Source organism: Rhinichthys klamathensis, unplaced genomic scaffold (genome assembly GCF_029890125.1).
Source record: "Rhinichthys klamathensis goyatoka isolate OS25496 unplaced genomic scaffold, OSU_Roscu_1.1 h1tg000191l_1, whole genome shotgun sequence".
Classification (NCBI taxonomy): domain Eukaryota; kingdom Metazoa; phylum Chordata; class Actinopteri; order Cypriniformes; family Leuciscidae; genus Rhinichthys; species Rhinichthys klamathensis.
The window spans coordinates 2,957,737-2,974,743 of record NW_026606717.1 but is presented as its reverse complement, the minus strand read 5'-3'; the positions used below and the strand labels follow the sequence as shown (position 1 = coordinate 2,974,743).

The following is a 17,007-nucleotide window of genomic DNA, read 5'->3' as shown; positions in this document are numbered from 1 at the left end:
TTTTGTCACTGACAATCTATCACTAGAGGTGGAATCTGTAATGACTTGAAGAATTATTGACTTCTTGGATATTTACTTCTCAGACTATCTTCCTAAGAAAACAGTTCTCATGAATGTCATCATCAATCTTCTCAATCAAATCCTGTAAAAGGAATTAATATCTAACTGCTCTGTGCTAGTAATGTCTGTTTAGTTTTCATGTGTTTTGTATTGTTGTGCTACATATGGGTGCCCTCTCAGTGGGCTATGGGAATTACCCAAATCACAAACCTATCTGAAGCATATGCAAAACTTAAATGCGATTCTCTGTCTACAATAATAGAGTGAGACCTCTTTTCTCTAAGAAAAGAAAAAAGAACCATGTGTTACGCCTGTCCAAATAAAAATCTCAAACTAAAGTAGTTTGATGTCTTTATTTTTTTTTTTCATGTTATTTCATATGGTACAAATACATTCAGTGTATGAAGAGTTTGTTTTTGTACAAGGTATGAGTGTCTTGTGTTACCTACACAGTACTCCATTACATAATGTAAAGTGACCCCAAGCCAGGGCAGAGACTTTTTAAGTCTGAGCTCATTTATCGTAGAGTATCCCTAGGGACAAGTTTTCATTAGAATCTCTTTTCTCAAATATGGCATCCATGCTCAGACCATGATGTCTACATCATGAAACTCTATCCTACTTTTGGGTCCATTCCATTGTCTTTGAACACTTAAATGGCAAAAAATTGTCTTTTAATATTATTTTGAACATGCTGGTCCATACAGTCGTTCAGGCAACAGAACTGTACTCAAAAGTGGGGCAATGGTTTCCCTCAGGAATGCATCCTCAATTATACAGCCCTGAAACAGACTCCTGTTTTTAACACTGTTATTACTCTGAAACTGGTGTTTCCCAACCTGGTCTTGGAGTACTTCCAACATTACATATGTCTCCGTAATTAAACTCAGCAGCTGGTTTGCGAAACTTCTTTCTGAAATGGGGGTATCAGAGGAAGATATCCAAAATGAGTACTATTAGGGGTACTCCAGGACCACAGTTGGAAAACACTGCCCTAAAACATTGAAACCTTTCATATGCTGCTAAGCTTAGATTTGTTGCACAGCATGTGAATCACAAACAGCATGTGAATTCAAAAACTTTGAACAATGCGACTGGTTTTCCGGGCCTCTGCTTTAAGCTCCCCGAATGTTTCAAAGAACTGCTCCATCTCCTGTTGCAGAGTGGCGTTCCGTCTGTCAGCATCTGCACGTGCTCGCTCTACATTTCGCATCTTGATCTCGGCCACACTGACCCAGCGTCGCTGCTGCTCCAGAGTTGAGCGGAGCCCTGCAACTTCCCCCTGAAGTACCGTGTTCCTCTGCTCCAGCCTGAAGACAGAGAAGAGAATGGGGTAAACTTACTGTGTTCATGCACACTCATTCATTAATCTAGTGTTTCTCAACCGTGTTCCTGGAGGCACACCAACACGGCACATTTTCAAAATCTGCCTAATCAAATACACCTGATTCAACTCATCAGCTTGTTAGTAGAGACTCAGAGACCTAAAATGGAAGGGTCTGGAGAGATACTTTCCTGAACCATTCAAATCCAACCTTGCTCTTGGAGAGCTACCTTCCTGCACTGTTCAGACCCAACCCTGTTCCAACACACCTACATTTAATTTTTTTTAAGTCATCCCAAACACCTTCATTTTGCTGGTTCCGGTGTGTTTGATAAGGATTACAGCTAAACTCTTCAGGACAGTAGTTCTTTATAGTAGAGTAGAGCAGGGTCTCTGCCTTTGCGTTAATGTAATGACAGTGCCAGAGATTTGCAATTTTCCCTTACAAAACAATTGTGGTACAAAGACAATTGATGATGTGATCTTACCTGTTCAATTTTGCTTCATACTCTGCCTTTTGCCTGGTCATCTGTTGACGAAGCCCTGCAACGAGGCACTGCATGGCATGGGAGGCTGGAAAACCTAAGGGCTCTTGGGGAGCACTTGGCAAAAAGACTTCACTGCTGCCGGTGCTTAAAGGGGCATCTGTGGGAGCAGATGATGAGGCAGGGGAGTTAGGGCGAAGATCGTCTTCACCAGAGTCCATTCTGAATGAGGGGAACTGTACTGGAGAACCATGGCATGGGCTTGCAGCTCCACCGCTGCCACTGCCCCCTTCCAAAGGCGCAATCTCACAGGAGGACCAAGAGCTGCTGCTCTCAGCCATGCTGGCAGTACCTTTGGCCTCCTTGTCTTCTGTATATCGCACCTCAGTAATTATGTTGTCATAGACAGATAAGGTACTATCTTGGACTTCACTGCTGCCTCCACTCTCCCCCAGCGCTCGCTCTGGACTCCAGCTGGGTTCTTCTATGTCAGGCCAGCTCCTTGACTGCACACAAATTTCAACTCCAGCTTCCAGCACTTTGGTCATAGAAGGGCAGGCAGGTGGTGGGGTGGAGGGTGTAGGTACATGTCTTTTATGGAGACATTCTTGTGCTGAGCTGTGTTGACTGTGGTTGTCATAAATCAGAGTAGAGCTGGTTGGTGAAGAGTCATCTTCAATCTGTCTCTCTGTGTCTGATAGATGATGGTTAATGTTTTTCTCACAAGGGCTTTGAAAATACCCTCTCCTCTCTGTGGTTAGTGGTAGAGAGTTTACACGTGGACAGGCTACAGTCTGATCTGGAAGGGTCACGTGATCTTTGCCAAGCAGAGGCTCCCTCAGGTGGGAAGGTGGTTCATGCACCCATTCCACAAGGTTACTGTGTCTTTGTTTTTGGTGGACGGCTTGCAAAGATGTTTCAGGAGGGTTGCAGTTCTCTCTGGAGAAGAGCAAGCTGTGCTCACGGATCAGTTCAGACATTAGATGTTGCACAACTGCTGCCCCTATGTAGGAGAGAGGGACGTTTAAGTGTGTGGTCCACAGCCATGTGGCAAACATCGTCACAAGTATTTGACCTCACAAGCAAATGAGCACATACAGTAACTTAAAGGTGCAGTGTGTGATTTTTAGTGACATCTAGAGGTGAGGTTGCGAATTGCAACCAACAGAAGTTACGGTGGCCGACAGGAAAAGATTTCGTCGTCTGAGACAGCAGAGAGTAGCCAGTTAAGCAATGAGGTTTCTTTACAAATATAAATTAAGAAATTATGTTTCCTTAAATATTCAGTAAAACTGTTATTGCGAATATTATTGTTACTTGTTCATTTTGTCAGTGTTTTATTCTCTGACTTTAGCTTGTTTTTTTGCATGAAGAACAACATAGTGACGGAGTGCATTTGTCCGTTTAGGGCTACTGTAGAAACATGTCGCCGCAAAATGGCTATTTCAATGTAAGGGGAACCGCGGTGTATGTAGATAGAAATGGCTTATTCTAAGTTAATATAAACATACCAGTTCATTATGTAAGTTCTTTATACACCACTGAAAACATAGTTATGTATATGATCATGATTTCTGTCAACAGATCCTCCTAAATATTACACAATGCACCTTAAAGATGTATCTAAATCTCAGAAAAGTCATTAACCCTTTGCCTCAGACCCTTTTTATTGACATCTAAATATTGCTCACCTCCAATGATACTTTCTGGGTCCTCTGCTTTAGGCCGGAGAATATTTGGCCCGAAAACAGTTGCCAAGTTCTGGATACTCATCTTGTTGACATTGGAGTATGATTGGACATCATTTAAGAATCTGGTACAAAGATGTGTCATAGCTGTGTTATCTGACTTGAGCCATGACTAAAGACTAGACAATTCATGGCAAATTAGGTTAAAGCTCCAAATGCCAATATCTAGGTATTGAAAACCAAATCCTTAGATCTTTGGATGAAACTAAATTATCTTACTGGCAGATGTATTTCAGGAGGTTGAAGTTTGCTACAGGCAGCTCATAAAGGAGACTCTTCAAATCTTGCAAACCCTGAAGTTCAGGATGAGATTATAAGAAACAAAATTCTTGTCTGCCCTTAAATGTCCAGAATGTGATCGTATTATCTTGTTTAAATTGATCAAATAGCATCGTGCTCTTCTTTGAAGTGAGTGATATAGTTGACTATACCTTTTCTCTGTCTGAGGGGATTCTTTTGCCACATATAAGAAACTCCTCATAGCGGGAAAATGGCACCAGAGGTTCAGGCAGCTCCCTGAGGTATAGCTTCAGCAAAGATGCCACTGTGTGGACATCTGTGCTGCTGAGAGAGCAAACGTATTCACTACAAGAGTAAATTCACTTACACAAGTATTTGTACAAATTAATTTACTTACTAATATTCACACACACACACACACACGTTAGGTTTCGGTATCTTTGTGGGGACTCTCCATAGACATAATTATTTTTCTAACCCTACCCCTAAACCTAAAACCTGTTGAAAGTAAAATGATGTTTTTTCTTTTCTTTTTTTGAGTTTAGTCTGTAGCAGCAGTGGACAAAACTTGAATCAGCACCATTTTAACTCATAAGTTGAATTAAATTGACCATGTCCAACATGAAGTTAAATTATAATTGTAGGCAGTGCAATTCACTGAATTACAATTAAAAGAAATTATTCAGATAATTGTATTTTGGGAAATAGTGTTTTTTTGCACTTGGCACCATTGCCCATACATTGGAGTACAAATGTCTATAGATGACATTTCATACAGATATGTCTGTCTGTCTCTAAGGCTACGTTCACACTGCAGGCTGAAACGACCCAATTCCGATTTTTTTGCCCCAATGCGACCTGTATCTGATCTTTTCATGACAGTCTGAACGACACAGATCCGATCTTTTCAAATGCGACCCAGGCCACTTGGGTATGTGGTCCAAATCCGATATGTATTCGATCTTTTGAAATGTGACTTCAATCTGAATGGCCAGGTCACATGTATCCGACCCGCACGTCATTGATATGCGACAAACGTCATAATTCTGCGTTGAAGTAGGCGGGAATTGACCGTTGAGTGCTCTTCTGCGCATGCGGGTCACTTCTGGGTCATTTCCGTTCACACAGGAGATCACAAAAGGTCGCATTTAATTGGAAATGTGAACGGCCTTGCAAAAAAATCTACTTTTTTCAAAAAATCGGAATTGAGCATTAAGCCCCTGCAGTGTGAACGCAGCCTAAGGCCTATAAAATTGTCAAAATTCACTTACTTGAACTTACTTATTCAAGATGTACATTATGCTGATTTAAACATTATCTCTGCTGTACCTGTACCGATTAATGTCAATCTCTTACCTGTCAAAAGATGGTTTCTCCCCAGCATCAAAAGCTTCCTGCAGCTCTTTAACCAGCGTAGCCTGGCCCGGCTGCCTGAAGAGTCCCACCTCTGTGAGCCCATGCTCTCGGATAAAATCGACACACTGCTCTACCACCAGAGGAGCCATGTGATCCCCATACCTCCTCTCATACAGGACTGTCTCCTCCAACCTTTGACCAAACACACCTGTGATGATAAAATACAGGTATAGAGTTATCAATGACAGACCCCTTTAGCTTTTCACCTAATTTTGTCAATGGATATGTGCTGAAATAGTGAGAGGACTCGCTATAAATGCAGTTAACCTCAAAAGCGAAAACAAAGATCCTGTTGATGCATCAAACAATAATAATTTTCTGCAAAAATGTGCCTTTAGGATTAATGCACGCTGCTGCTGCACTGCACCAAAATCTACCTCTGTGTGTGATGGTGTGCCCTCTCCCTGCCTAATATTTAATACTCACGTCTTCTGAAGCTCAGCACCCTTTTTATCTTCCTGTAAGCAGAGTGAGACAGATAGCTTCCAGTCCGCTGGATTGTCTGCTTGTTTTCAGGCATCTTTTCTTTTATCCGTCTGTCTTTTTTTTGGGACACACTTCCACTATCCTGACATCAGGAGCAATCCTGAAACTGGCATCGAACGATTGTCTTCAATGAACCTAAATCCCTTTTGCTCATGTTTTACAAACTTGTTTAGTCTAGGACTGGATGTTCCTTTCCCTTTGCTCTTCCTCCTCCCTCTCTCTCGCTCTCCTGTCTGCAGGTAAGGCTTAGTGCACCGAACGAAGAGAGGATCTCTCTCTCTCTCTCTCTCTCTCTCTCTCTCTCTCTCTCTCTCTCTCTCTCTCTCTCTCTCTCTCTCTCTCTCTCTCTCTCTCTCTCTCTCTCTCTCTCTCTCTCTCTCTCTCTCTATCTCTCTCTCTCTCTCTCTCTCTCTCTCTCTCTCTCTCTCTCTCTCTCTCGCTGATGTGCAACAGTGACCCTCCAGCTCAGATATGCATGCTTATCGGATATATCAGCATTCCAAATCAGATGACAGTCCTCATTCTGAAAGAGGAGGCATTGTTCAAGTGCACACCTCTCATTTTCAGCACATTTCTGTACAAAATGTGTTCCTTCAGTTTCAATTCTGAAAGTTCCAAAGTTGAAGGACAGAAGCTTAGCTTTTATCACGTCAAAGTGTTTGTCAAAAACAATTTGGTGTCCTTAGTCCAGGGAAAAAAGAGAAAACCGGTTTAATTTGTCCCAGTTCAATATACGTCCTGAGAGATGGTTATGGAAACACTTCCTCCACACTGTTGTCCATTTAGTGCTCGACCTCTTCTACCGTGACGGTTGCTTCTTGCGAGAGCTCACCGATGTACCACCTGGTGCTTTTCATAAAATGGGTAGAAGTCGGGTATAAAGTAGATATTCCCTTTGACACTGCCTCTGGAAGTGGACGTCTCAGTCATATGCCACTGTTGACAGTGACATCAACAGAGACATGACTGTGTTCGCCTCAGAAGGGGAGGTTATGTTTGTCTGTACTTAATTGTCCAAAGTTTCCAGTGACGTGAGTCAACACCTCCTTGGTTTACTGTTAAATTAAGTCTGCCTTCTTAATTACAAGGGAGGAATTACAAACATTGTTACACTTTCTCTCTCTTGCTGTGTCATTCACTGCTGTTGATTGTTTATACTATCTTTCCCTTACTCTTTCTTTGCCAGTTTTCTGTCTGATTTTTTCCAAACGTCTTGTCTGTATTAAGCTACTCCACCAGAGGGTTACTGGAGTCTGTTTTTCCTTTTTCTGCCCCCTCACCATGAATCATTAACACCACAAAACACAAATTGACTAAAAATAAATGAGCTAGAACTTTCTGCTGGTTACTTTCTGTTATATCTCCCTTTCTGTCTCTCTGTCCCTGTGTACCTCACATGGCCTGCTGCCAAGAAATTTCCATTGGACACAGCTGAACACACCCCTCCAACCCTTTTTATACATTTGTGCCCGGTAACTTGGCCCCTGATGAGATTCCCAGTCTAAAATGGATTCTTAGACATTGGCCCAGTGAGTGTGCAGTGCATGTGAATGTGACTGTGTGTTATCTGGAAGGGCATCTCTCACCTTTTAGGAGCCCCAGAGCTGTGTTGAGTTATGTTGGAGAGGTAATGTAGGGAATTCATTGGGAATGTTAATCTCTCCTGGGAAATAAGCATCAACATGGACTCTGCAGTTCAAGTTTCGCCTTCAGCTCAGATTTGCATGTTTTAACAGGGATAGTATCAGACGTAACAAAATAACGTCTACTGGGTGTTTGGGTTATATTTGATTAAAACAATGTCATTTTATAAATAATATTGCCTAATGCATGCTAGGGCTAGCTCTCTATTCAGTTGACCCTTCACAAGACCCATCCCCCTTAGTTACTGTTGCTACGTCCGACAAGTTTTTGGGATCAGGCCAGTACTACCAGCCATGGCGCTAGACATCAGCCAGACATCATTATACGTTTACATGCACCCTCATAATACCCCATGTAAACACAATACTTTCGATTAAACTTATGTGACTAAGCTTCTAATCATAGTAAACAAGCACAAATAAACTGTGGCGTACCCCTATTTTAATCGCAATAACAGTCATGTAAACACCTTACCGTAATCGCATTATTACCACTCTGACCATCAGTGTTGGGGGTAACGCATTACAAGCAACACAAGTTGCGTAATCTGATTACTTTTTTTCAAGTAACTAGTAAAGTAACACATTACTTTTAAATTTACAACAAAATATCTTAGTTATTTTCTCAAATAAGTATTATTTGAGAAAATAATTAATTAATTATCTTACATTACACAAATATACTTTATGTATTTAATCTCACTTTATTAACCAATGTCTTTGCTGCTGATCTTCGATAATCCAATTCAACCATACGAATAAGCAAAAATGACTTTCGATAAACATCACATTTGTGTTTCTTTTTTATTTGCTGAAGTAAGTGTGTTGAATTTTCTTCAGCAGCAGAGCTGAAAGATAGGTTTGAGCTGCGCCCTCAACTGTACAGGTGTGAATTTGTATTTCCTTCTGCCTGAGGCCCCATCCACACTACTGCGTTTTCGTTTAAAAACGGAGACCTTTTGCTACGTTTGCACCTCCCGTCCAGACTAAAACGGAAAAAACGAAGACCTAAACCGGAGAAGTTTAGAAACGCCGCAGCTCCGTTTTGCGTTTTGAATCTCCGGAGGGCGTTTTAGTGAAGACGGGACAAAACGGAGGACTTTAGAAACGATGACGCAGAGGCTCACGCTCGGCTCCTCCCTGATTCGTCAGCCACCCATCACATGTCAATCCGTTTCCTGTTTACACCGGCACGCGCATGCCCAGTGTTGGTGAATGGTCACGTGATCCGCGTTTTCAGGCGTTTTAATGTGGATGGAGATCAATTCTAATACGCAGATAAAACGCTGGTGTGGACGGAGATCGTATTCGTTTTAATTCTCCGTTTTTAAACGAAAACGCAGCAGTGTGGACGGGGCCTGAGGCTTATTTATTTCACTTTTGGTGTGAAAGGGCCTTTACATTTGCCAAAAATATAACTTTTCTGTTATTAAAAAAAAAACAAGCAAGCCCATCTTAGATGAGGAAACATAACGCAAAGTAACGTATCGTATTACTTTCCATAACAAGTAACCAAGAAATGTAATTAGTTACTTTTTAGGGAGTAACGCAATATTGTAATGCATTACTTTTTAAAAGTAACTTTCCCCAACACTGCTGACCATGTGCTCGGGCCTATATACAGACGCCATGTGTTGTTCTGTGACATTGTTCAGTTTTCCGCTCACTCCAAATCGGTAAACTGTCAACACAACTCGCTGTGCAGTCTCTGCTCTGTATCTTCATGCAGAGACTGCGCAAAGAAAGTGGTGTAGTGTAGGCAAACCCAATTACAGCGGCATTGCAATGTTCATCACGGCGCAAAATAACCTTCCAATACTTCCATAGAAATGTGATTTTCATTTAAACAGTGGCCAGTAACACGCCTATTTATACAGTATCTGAGTTGCTGTGGGGTATGCGAAAAGTGGCAATAAAAATAACCTCCTCATAGCAAATAATCAGAATAATGAAAATTGCATGGTTTGCTTTCATGTAAACATTTTACTGTAAACGTAGTAAGTTCTCACGCAGTGAAAAATACATCACAGAGCAAAGAGGACACTGACAACGTGCCAACAGACAAGATTTATTTGTAAGATTGCGACAGGTTACGTTTGGTATGAAATAGTTTCAGCTTTCAAATTTTGTCGTTAAGAAATTCAAACAATAAATACCGTTTTGTAGCACTTAAATGTGTCATGACAAATCACTGTAGCGCCTCATTTCATGTGGCAAGTGAACTGAGCATCTCTTCCTCTTTACTAGTTATAGCACAAAATAAACACGTATGAACATCAGAAGGTATGTTATTTCAATCGCGGAAAGACATCAATACACATTTTTCGAGTCCACCGACGTTAATCAACTCTACTGCCTGGTCTGTTTGTCAGACAAAATGGTGGATAGCAACATAATATCGGCATTATGATTGGTCAGATTGTCTGTCAATTACAATTCAATTGTATTCATTTTTGATTAATTCAGGTATATTTCAATATAATTTATTAGACGGATATAATCTGCACAAAAAACTTGTGTGTGGATACCAGCTGAAGTAAAATTAAAACTGACAATTGATTTGACGCTTCAGTTATAAAGTGTTCGAGTCTTTTTGTTTGATTTATTAAAAGGGGCATATGTTCGTACATGGGATTACACTGTGGTATGGGTTTCTGATTTACTAAAAAGTACCTGTTTGTGAGACTCATTTGTTCATGAATCAAACCTCATCTGTTTTTGATTCACTAAATTCATAAGACTCATTCATTTTACTGGTCGCATTGTGTTATTGCACGCTGCCTGTAACCTTTTTATCTTACCACATTCAATTTGGACTGTAAACATGATTTCCTTTGCCATAGGGCTGTAGGTTTAGCAGCAGAAGTGCGCCATACTGTAATAGAGTAAAATATTGAGTTTCCCGATTATTTGAATGAAGATCGGGATTTATCCATATTTTTTATCCTACCTTAATGCATACATTTTTTCCTTTATGAAAATATATATTTATAACATATATGTATATTTGTTTTAGTGTCTTGCACTCCCAAAACTGCTTCATTGTATGGGATTGTATGGGTGTGATGGGGGTTGATGGCTCTCATGAGAAAAACAAGGTGTATTGTAACATTATTATTCCCAGGCACACTGCCAAGATGGACACACAGCTGCCGCCCAGAACCCCTCACGCTCTCACTCCAAGTAATGCTGCAAGTAATAGAGGAGGAAAAGACTGATGGATGAAACACTGAGACAAGTTCTTGAGATGGTGCTTGAACTAATGACACTGGCTGAAAAACACTTGCCAACCTTGTTCGTGATGTTTTTTAGACAAAATCATGTGGAAAATTCTCAATATACTGTTTCGAATGACATCAGCTCTAGTGGCATTTGTTTTTCAGCATTTTGTGAGATTTGCGACAAAGCGCAGTCTGTGATGAGACTAGTCATCAGAGTGTGTAATTCATGGCCCATGATTTGGAAATGACTGGAATATGTGTGTGTTGTGTGAGTGTGTTGTTATGTCTATGGCTGGAGCCCTGAAGACTGATTGGATCTGCAGTTTCATCGTATTCAGGCAGTCACACTGAATGTTTTTATCATGACAATGACTCGCACAGCCCTGGATTTTCCAGAGACCACAGAGTGTAGAAGCAAAATTAGTCAAATATCCAGGTCCTAAACTACAGTGTGTGTGTGTGTCTGTGTGTGTGTACCTGTAAAAGGAATCCAAATGCCCTTATTTAGGCTCTTCAGCCACTCCTCCCCCTGACCACAGCTGTTTGACAGGAAGAAATATGAGCCAGGACTAACCAATACGTCCCTGTTTCCTCCTAATTGAGAGACAGGGGAGGGGAGGGGGTACATGGAAAAAGTTAGTTTGTTTCCCACATCATCCAAATACTCAAAAGTCACTTAATTTAGAATTCCAAACAAATTTAGCAACATAATCTTGACATATAGCCTGATGCACACATGCATGCATAACATTTCAGTCCTAATATGTAATGAACAAAGTTGTTATGACAAAGACGTTATTGACTCTTATAGATAAAATGTAAGCAAAGCTCATGGACTGGTCACAAAGGCCACGTACACACTGCTGCCAAATTTGGTTGTCAATCCATCTTTTAGTGCTTAATCTTGTTCTGTACACGCAAAGTTCATTAATGCACGGGAGTAATAACCGCATTTACAAAAATTCTATTCCGCGTCAACCGAACCGACTGAAGTTGTTAATGAGGTATTTAAACACACATCAGAAAATCCAGAAGTAGAGAAATGTTGGAGGGAGTGTGGGAAGGAAGGAGACCAGACACACATATTTTGGGAATGTCCAAAATTTTTGACCCCCTTTCGCCTTCAGAACTGCCTTAATTCTACGTGGCATTGATTCAACAAGGTGCTGAAAGCATTCTTTAGAAATGTTGGCCCATATTGATAGGATAGCATCTTGCAGTTGATGGAGTTTTGTGGGATGCACATCCAGGGCACGAAGCTCCCGTTCCACCACATCCCAAAGATGCTCTATTGGGTTGAGATCTGGTGACTGTGGGGGCCATTTTAGTACAGTGAACTCATTGTCATGTTCAAGAAACCAATTTGAAATGATTCGAGCTTTGTGACATGGTACATTATCCTGCTGGAAGTAGCCATCAGAGGATGTATACATGGTGGCCATAAAGGAATGGACATGGTCAGAAACAATGCTCAGGTAGGCCGTGCCATTTAAACGATGCCCAATTGGCACTAAGGGGCCTAAAGTGTGCCAAGAAAACATCCCCCACACCGTTACACCACCACCACCAGCCTGCACAGTGGTAACAAGGCATGATGGATCCATGTTCTCATTCTGTTTACGCCAAATTCTGACTTTACCATTTGAATGTCTCAACAGAAATCGAGACTCATCAGACCAGGCAACATTTTTCCAGTCTTCAACTGTCCAATTTTGGTGAGCTCTTGCAAATTGTAGCCTTTTTCCTATTTGTAGTGGAGATGAGTGGTACCCGGTGGGGTCTTCTGCTGTTGTAGCCCATCCGCCTCAAGGTTGTGCGTGATGTGGCTTCACAAATGCTTTGCTGCATACCTCTTCAATCAGCTTGAATCAATCGGCCCATTCTCCTCTGACCTCTAGCATCAACAAGGCATTTTCGCCCACAGGACTGCTGCATACTGGATGTTTTTCCCTTTTCACACCATTCTTTGTAAACCCTAGAAATGGTTGAGCGTGAAAATCCCAGTAACTGAGCAGATTGTGAAATACTCAGACCGGCCCGTCTGGCACCAACAACCATGCCACGCTCAAAATTGCTTAAATCACCTTTCTTTCCCATTCTGACATTCAGTTTGGAGTTCAGGAGATTGTCTTGACCAGGACCACACCCCTAAATGCATTGAAGCAACTGCCATTTGATTGGTTGATTAGATAATTGCATTAATGAGAAATTGAACAGGTGTTCCTAATAATCCTTTAGGTGAGTGTGTGTATATATATACATTTCATTTTACTATTGTATAGTGTTTTATGTATTTTCTTTTTCACTTTTTCTATTTCTGTACCTCTTTTATTTGGGCCACCGTTGTTGTCAAGGAATGTTTAGTTCGTTGATGTAATTTGTTAAAATGTATACAAAAAAAATAAAAAAATAATAATAAACACACACATCAGATATGTGGCAGTGAAAGAAAATGACAGGGAAAGAGGTACAAACCTAAACTCATTTGTGTTGCCAGATCTTGCTAGAAAAACACAAACAGAAAACAAGAACAAGCCCATAATAAACCAAAAATAAATTCAAATGGTTTATATGGAAAATAACTCCATAATATTGATTAATGTATGTGCCAAGCCCAAAATGCGTATAATATGTGGACATGGCAACACTAAAGAAACAGGACAAAACATAATGGCTCTGTCAATGGTTTAGTCAAAATTGCAGAACACAACGAGTCTTTGGCCACTGTAATATTAATTTGTTAAAAAATAGTGGCGCCAGAATGTTACAATGGTTACCACGGTGTCAGAAACTTTACAGTGTGCACGACCAAAGACTTACATATATTCATTTTCCTTCTTGCAAATACAATGCGAGTTGGTTTTGATTGTTCCACTGCATGTGAATGGACATGTGCCTCCAGATCTAAGAATGTTCCTCTTGGTTTTGTCAGCAACCAACCCCGACATGATAAATCCACACACTTATAAACTGCCACTGTTTTTTTTTCCATCCTGTGGCTGCTCTATGGGTGCTGGGAAATTGGGATTTGAATTTACGAGGTTTGTTTTTAAGAAGTGGATTTATGTTCTATGTTAAAGGGATAGTTCATCCAAAAATTCTGTCATTAATTACTCACCCTCATGTCGTTCCAAACCCGTAAGACTTTCATTCATCTTCGGAAAACAAATGAAGATCTTTTTGATGAAATCTGAGAGCTGTCTGTCCCTCTGTTGACAGCTACACAACTACCACTTTGACGCTTCAAAAACTTCATAAAGAGATCGTAAAACTAATCCATATGAATTTACTAATACATATGTTTTTTTGTGCTTTAATCCAAGTTTTCTGAAGAGACTCGATCACTTTATATGATGAACAAATTTAATTTAGGCTTTTATTCACATATAAACATTGATCAGCGAACGTATACTGAAGCTCAACCAAACCTGCTTTGAGGCCTGACAAATTTCATTGGTTCTTGCTGAAGCTCAAACATGCTGCGTAACACAAGAATGAACCTCATTGGTTCTTGCAGAAGCTCATTTGTGTTCCGAAGATGAAAGAAGGTCTTACGGGTTTGGAACCACATGAGGGTGAGTAATTAATGACAACATTTTTTTTTAACTATCCCTTTAAAGTGCTTTTAATGATTACAGTAAAAAAAACTTGTTTTCTGAGTGCAGTAAGGCTAATGCTAAGTGATGTGTATTGCTCTTTAAAAATCTCTCTCTGTCCTTAATGGTCACTGTGTCCTTCATGCTTCCATCTGTGAGCTAACTGGAAGACAGCCCAAGATGAATCAGATGACCATTTCTTATCTTTAAGCACCGCAAGAGTTCAACAGGGGAAAGGAGCGCATTGATTTTCATAATTTAATTAAAAACTCTTCCCATTTTTTCAACTTCGTGTATTTCTCAAAGACAATATTAATCACAGGATGGGTCTCAGTCACAATTAAAGTATGCCCCAGATCCCACTCATATTTGCCGGTAGAGTGCAGTAATTAATTCAAGAGGACACTTTCCGTAACAAGACAGAGCTGTAAAAATCCAGCTAAGTGGTTTATCAATACCGAGCGCTCGTCGAATCTGGCCTGAGCAATAATGATATTAAAAGGAGAGCATTGAAATGCCATAAAAGAGCATTTCACAGATTCAGAGCAGTGACCGCCACAGTTAAAGGGTTGGTTCACTCATATCATGTCTTATATGACGCTCTGGTTTTTTTCCATGGATCACAAAGGGAGATGTTCCCATTTTTCTCTTCCAGATGATGAAAGTGAAGAACTTTTACAAGGTCCAGAAATGACCAAAAAAAAGCACCTTAAAAGTACCATAAAAGTAGTGTGCTATATTTCTCGTCCTCTAAACCTGTTCTAAAGACTGTGATTTTATAGCTCTTGAATCTCAAATGGTGGGGACAATTTTCAGTGATTAATAACTTAAAGTTTTGTCTGTTTCTCATGCAAAGCAACCGTATGTCTTTAGAAGACCTGGAATATAGTGCAAACTCCAAAGTTGTATTATATTGTTCTTTTTCGAGTTGAACATTGTCCTTTCTCATTCACTGTGAGCATATGGAAAAGAGCTGCATTAACATTCTGATTGACATCTCCTTTTGTGTTCCACGTAAGGAAAGAAGTAGAGAGTGAGAGTAAATATGAAAGAATTTTCTTTTTGTGTATAATATTCCTTTAACAGGCTCAAAGTAAGTAATTGGAGAGAAATATAAGAAGTAGTTGGTTCACTAACATGATATGTTTAATAGACAGGAATGTTGTAATAAAGAGTGGCAGGGGGTTTGGTACTCTGTTTTGACAACTCAGTAATTGAAAGAATGGTAAGTGCTTCCTTAAGTGGTTATACGGCAGAAAACAACAGCATAGTCTTTCTCTGTGTTTTCATGAATTTGACGGGCATGGTCATGACTTGCCTAATAGTTTGCACTCAAGACTTACACATGGGTTTCTAATGTTTGGCAAAGTTCCTCTTTTATGTATCTAGTGTCAAGTTCCTTTGACTGTTAAACATATTCTTTTGAACTGTAATTTTGATGATACTGCTAGAAAACGCTTTTACATTCAATATTTTAGAATGTATAAACCGAATGTATTTTAAATTTTCTATCTTATGTCAAGTTGAAATGTTTTATATAATAATAATAAAAATGTTATGGATTGTGATATTGACCTTGTGTTTGCCATGTAAATAGCCCTGGTGCTAACATGGCAGCGTTAAAAACAAACGTAATAAACAAACAAATCTAATAGTTTGCATTCTTCTAAGTGGCAGTAAATACAATCACTTGTACCTAGTATATCATGCATCAGGTAAACATAGTAGCAGAGCTGGTCTTCATCCAAAGGTTTTAAACCCAGTATTTAAGGGGGGGGGGGGGGGGGTATCTATCCTTTGTCTCCTTAGTTTCTATGCAAATTACATCGATTCGGAGTCCGTCCCAAACATTCTCAGTCACTTGATTGACTCATCTGAGTCTTTTCAAGCTCATTATTTTAATTATTTTAGTGCCCCTCGCTCACATAAAGCCAAACTGGCTATATACCTGTTGCTTCTTGGCTTTAATGTATTCGTGAGTGAAATCTCGGTCAACACGGCATGGGGTCCGTCCTTCATGTTCTGCTTCCCTTCCAGCACTTGAAATAATCGCCTGACCCAAAAACTCCAATAACATGTCTTTGAGGTTGAGCTGCTAGTTTTAAACATACTGTGAAGTGTGAATATCTTAATTTTGATTGACATATCTCTATCTGATTACATACTAATGTAATGTTGTTGCCAGATCAGCAGGTCATGTCTTATATTAGTGCATGCTATATCTACATCAAGTTCACACTCAGGTCATCACATATGGCTAGCCAGAGAGACTGACACATCAGTGGGAAGTAGTGAAGCACTCGCTCACCTTTCTGTGCAGCACTGTTGTACTTCCAGGACTTAAAGCAGGTGAGTCCCATCCTGCAGGTGGGTGTCTCTTGAGATGCCTCAGCCGAGCTCAGATCCTCTATGGGTGCGCATCATCATCATCAGCGCTGGGGCTCTAGCGGCTCCTGATCGGTGGAGGCTGGCCACGCTGGCGGCATCCCTGAGCGCAGGCTCCCCAGCACTGCCATGGCCTGGACACAAGCCCCATCTGTCTCTCCACCCCTATCTCCCTTCTCATCCATCTCATCAATAAAGCCCCAGCCCTATCCCGTTGGCAGCCGCTTTGCTGGGGGAGATGGAAGGGCGGGGCATGGACCCTCTGCGGCAGACTATTCCGGACACGCATGCATACAAACACACACACACCCACACACACTATCTGGCCTCAGCATCCCTCCAGCAACTATAATTACTTCAGTACAGTATGCCGTCTCAGGCAGCCAGGGCCAATTTCCCTAAT

The 17,007-nt window shown here is 40.6% G+C and overlaps 1 protein-coding gene across 3 annotated transcripts; it reads right to left on the bottom strand.

Moving 5' to 3' along the window:
* si:ch211-247j9.1 (rho GTPase-activating protein 24) lies at nucleotides 1-16,796 on the bottom strand. Of its 3 annotated transcripts, none has more exons than XM_056262105.1 (8): nucleotides 16,528-16,796; nucleotides 11,101-11,217; nucleotides 5,214-5,421; nucleotides 4,049-4,178; nucleotides 3,837-3,910; nucleotides 3,561-3,682; nucleotides 1,873-2,872; nucleotides 1-1,370 (listed from the first exon to the last, which is right to left on the bottom strand). In XM_056262105.1, exons 1-8 carry the CDS (start codon nucleotides 16,577-16,579, stop codon nucleotides 1,133-1,135), a joined length of 1,941 nt encoding a protein of 646 aa, XP_056118080.1. In that variant the 5' UTR covers nucleotides 16,580-16,796; the 3' UTR covers nucleotides 1-1,132. The 3 variants fall into 3 exon arrangements, with proteins under 3 accessions (XP_056118080.1, XP_056118079.1, XP_056118081.1); XM_056262104.1 differs by having other exon boundaries at nucleotides 4,049-4,181; nucleotides 16,528-16,795; XM_056262106.1 differs by lacking the exons at nucleotides 11,101-11,217; nucleotides 16,528-16,796 and adding an exon at nucleotides 5,700-6,065 and having other exon boundaries at nucleotides 4,049-4,181.
* Nucleotides 16,797-17,007: the final 211 nt, after the last annotated feature.

Excerpts from the sequence above, each read along its gene's own strand:
- si:ch211-247j9.1 (XM_056262104.1), bottom strand. The coding sequence starts at position 16,579 with ATGGGACTCACCTGCTTTAAGTCCTGGAAGTACAACAGTGCTGCACAG. Across the intron at positions 11,218-16,527 it reads CAACAGTGCTGCACAGAAAG|GAGGAAACAGGGACGTATTG; the intron begins GTGAGCGAGTGC and ends TCTCTCAATTAG. Across the intron at positions 5,422-11,100 it reads CATTTGGATTCCTTTTACAG|GTGTGTTTGGTCAAAGGTTG; the intron begins GTACACACACAC and ends TTATCATCACAG.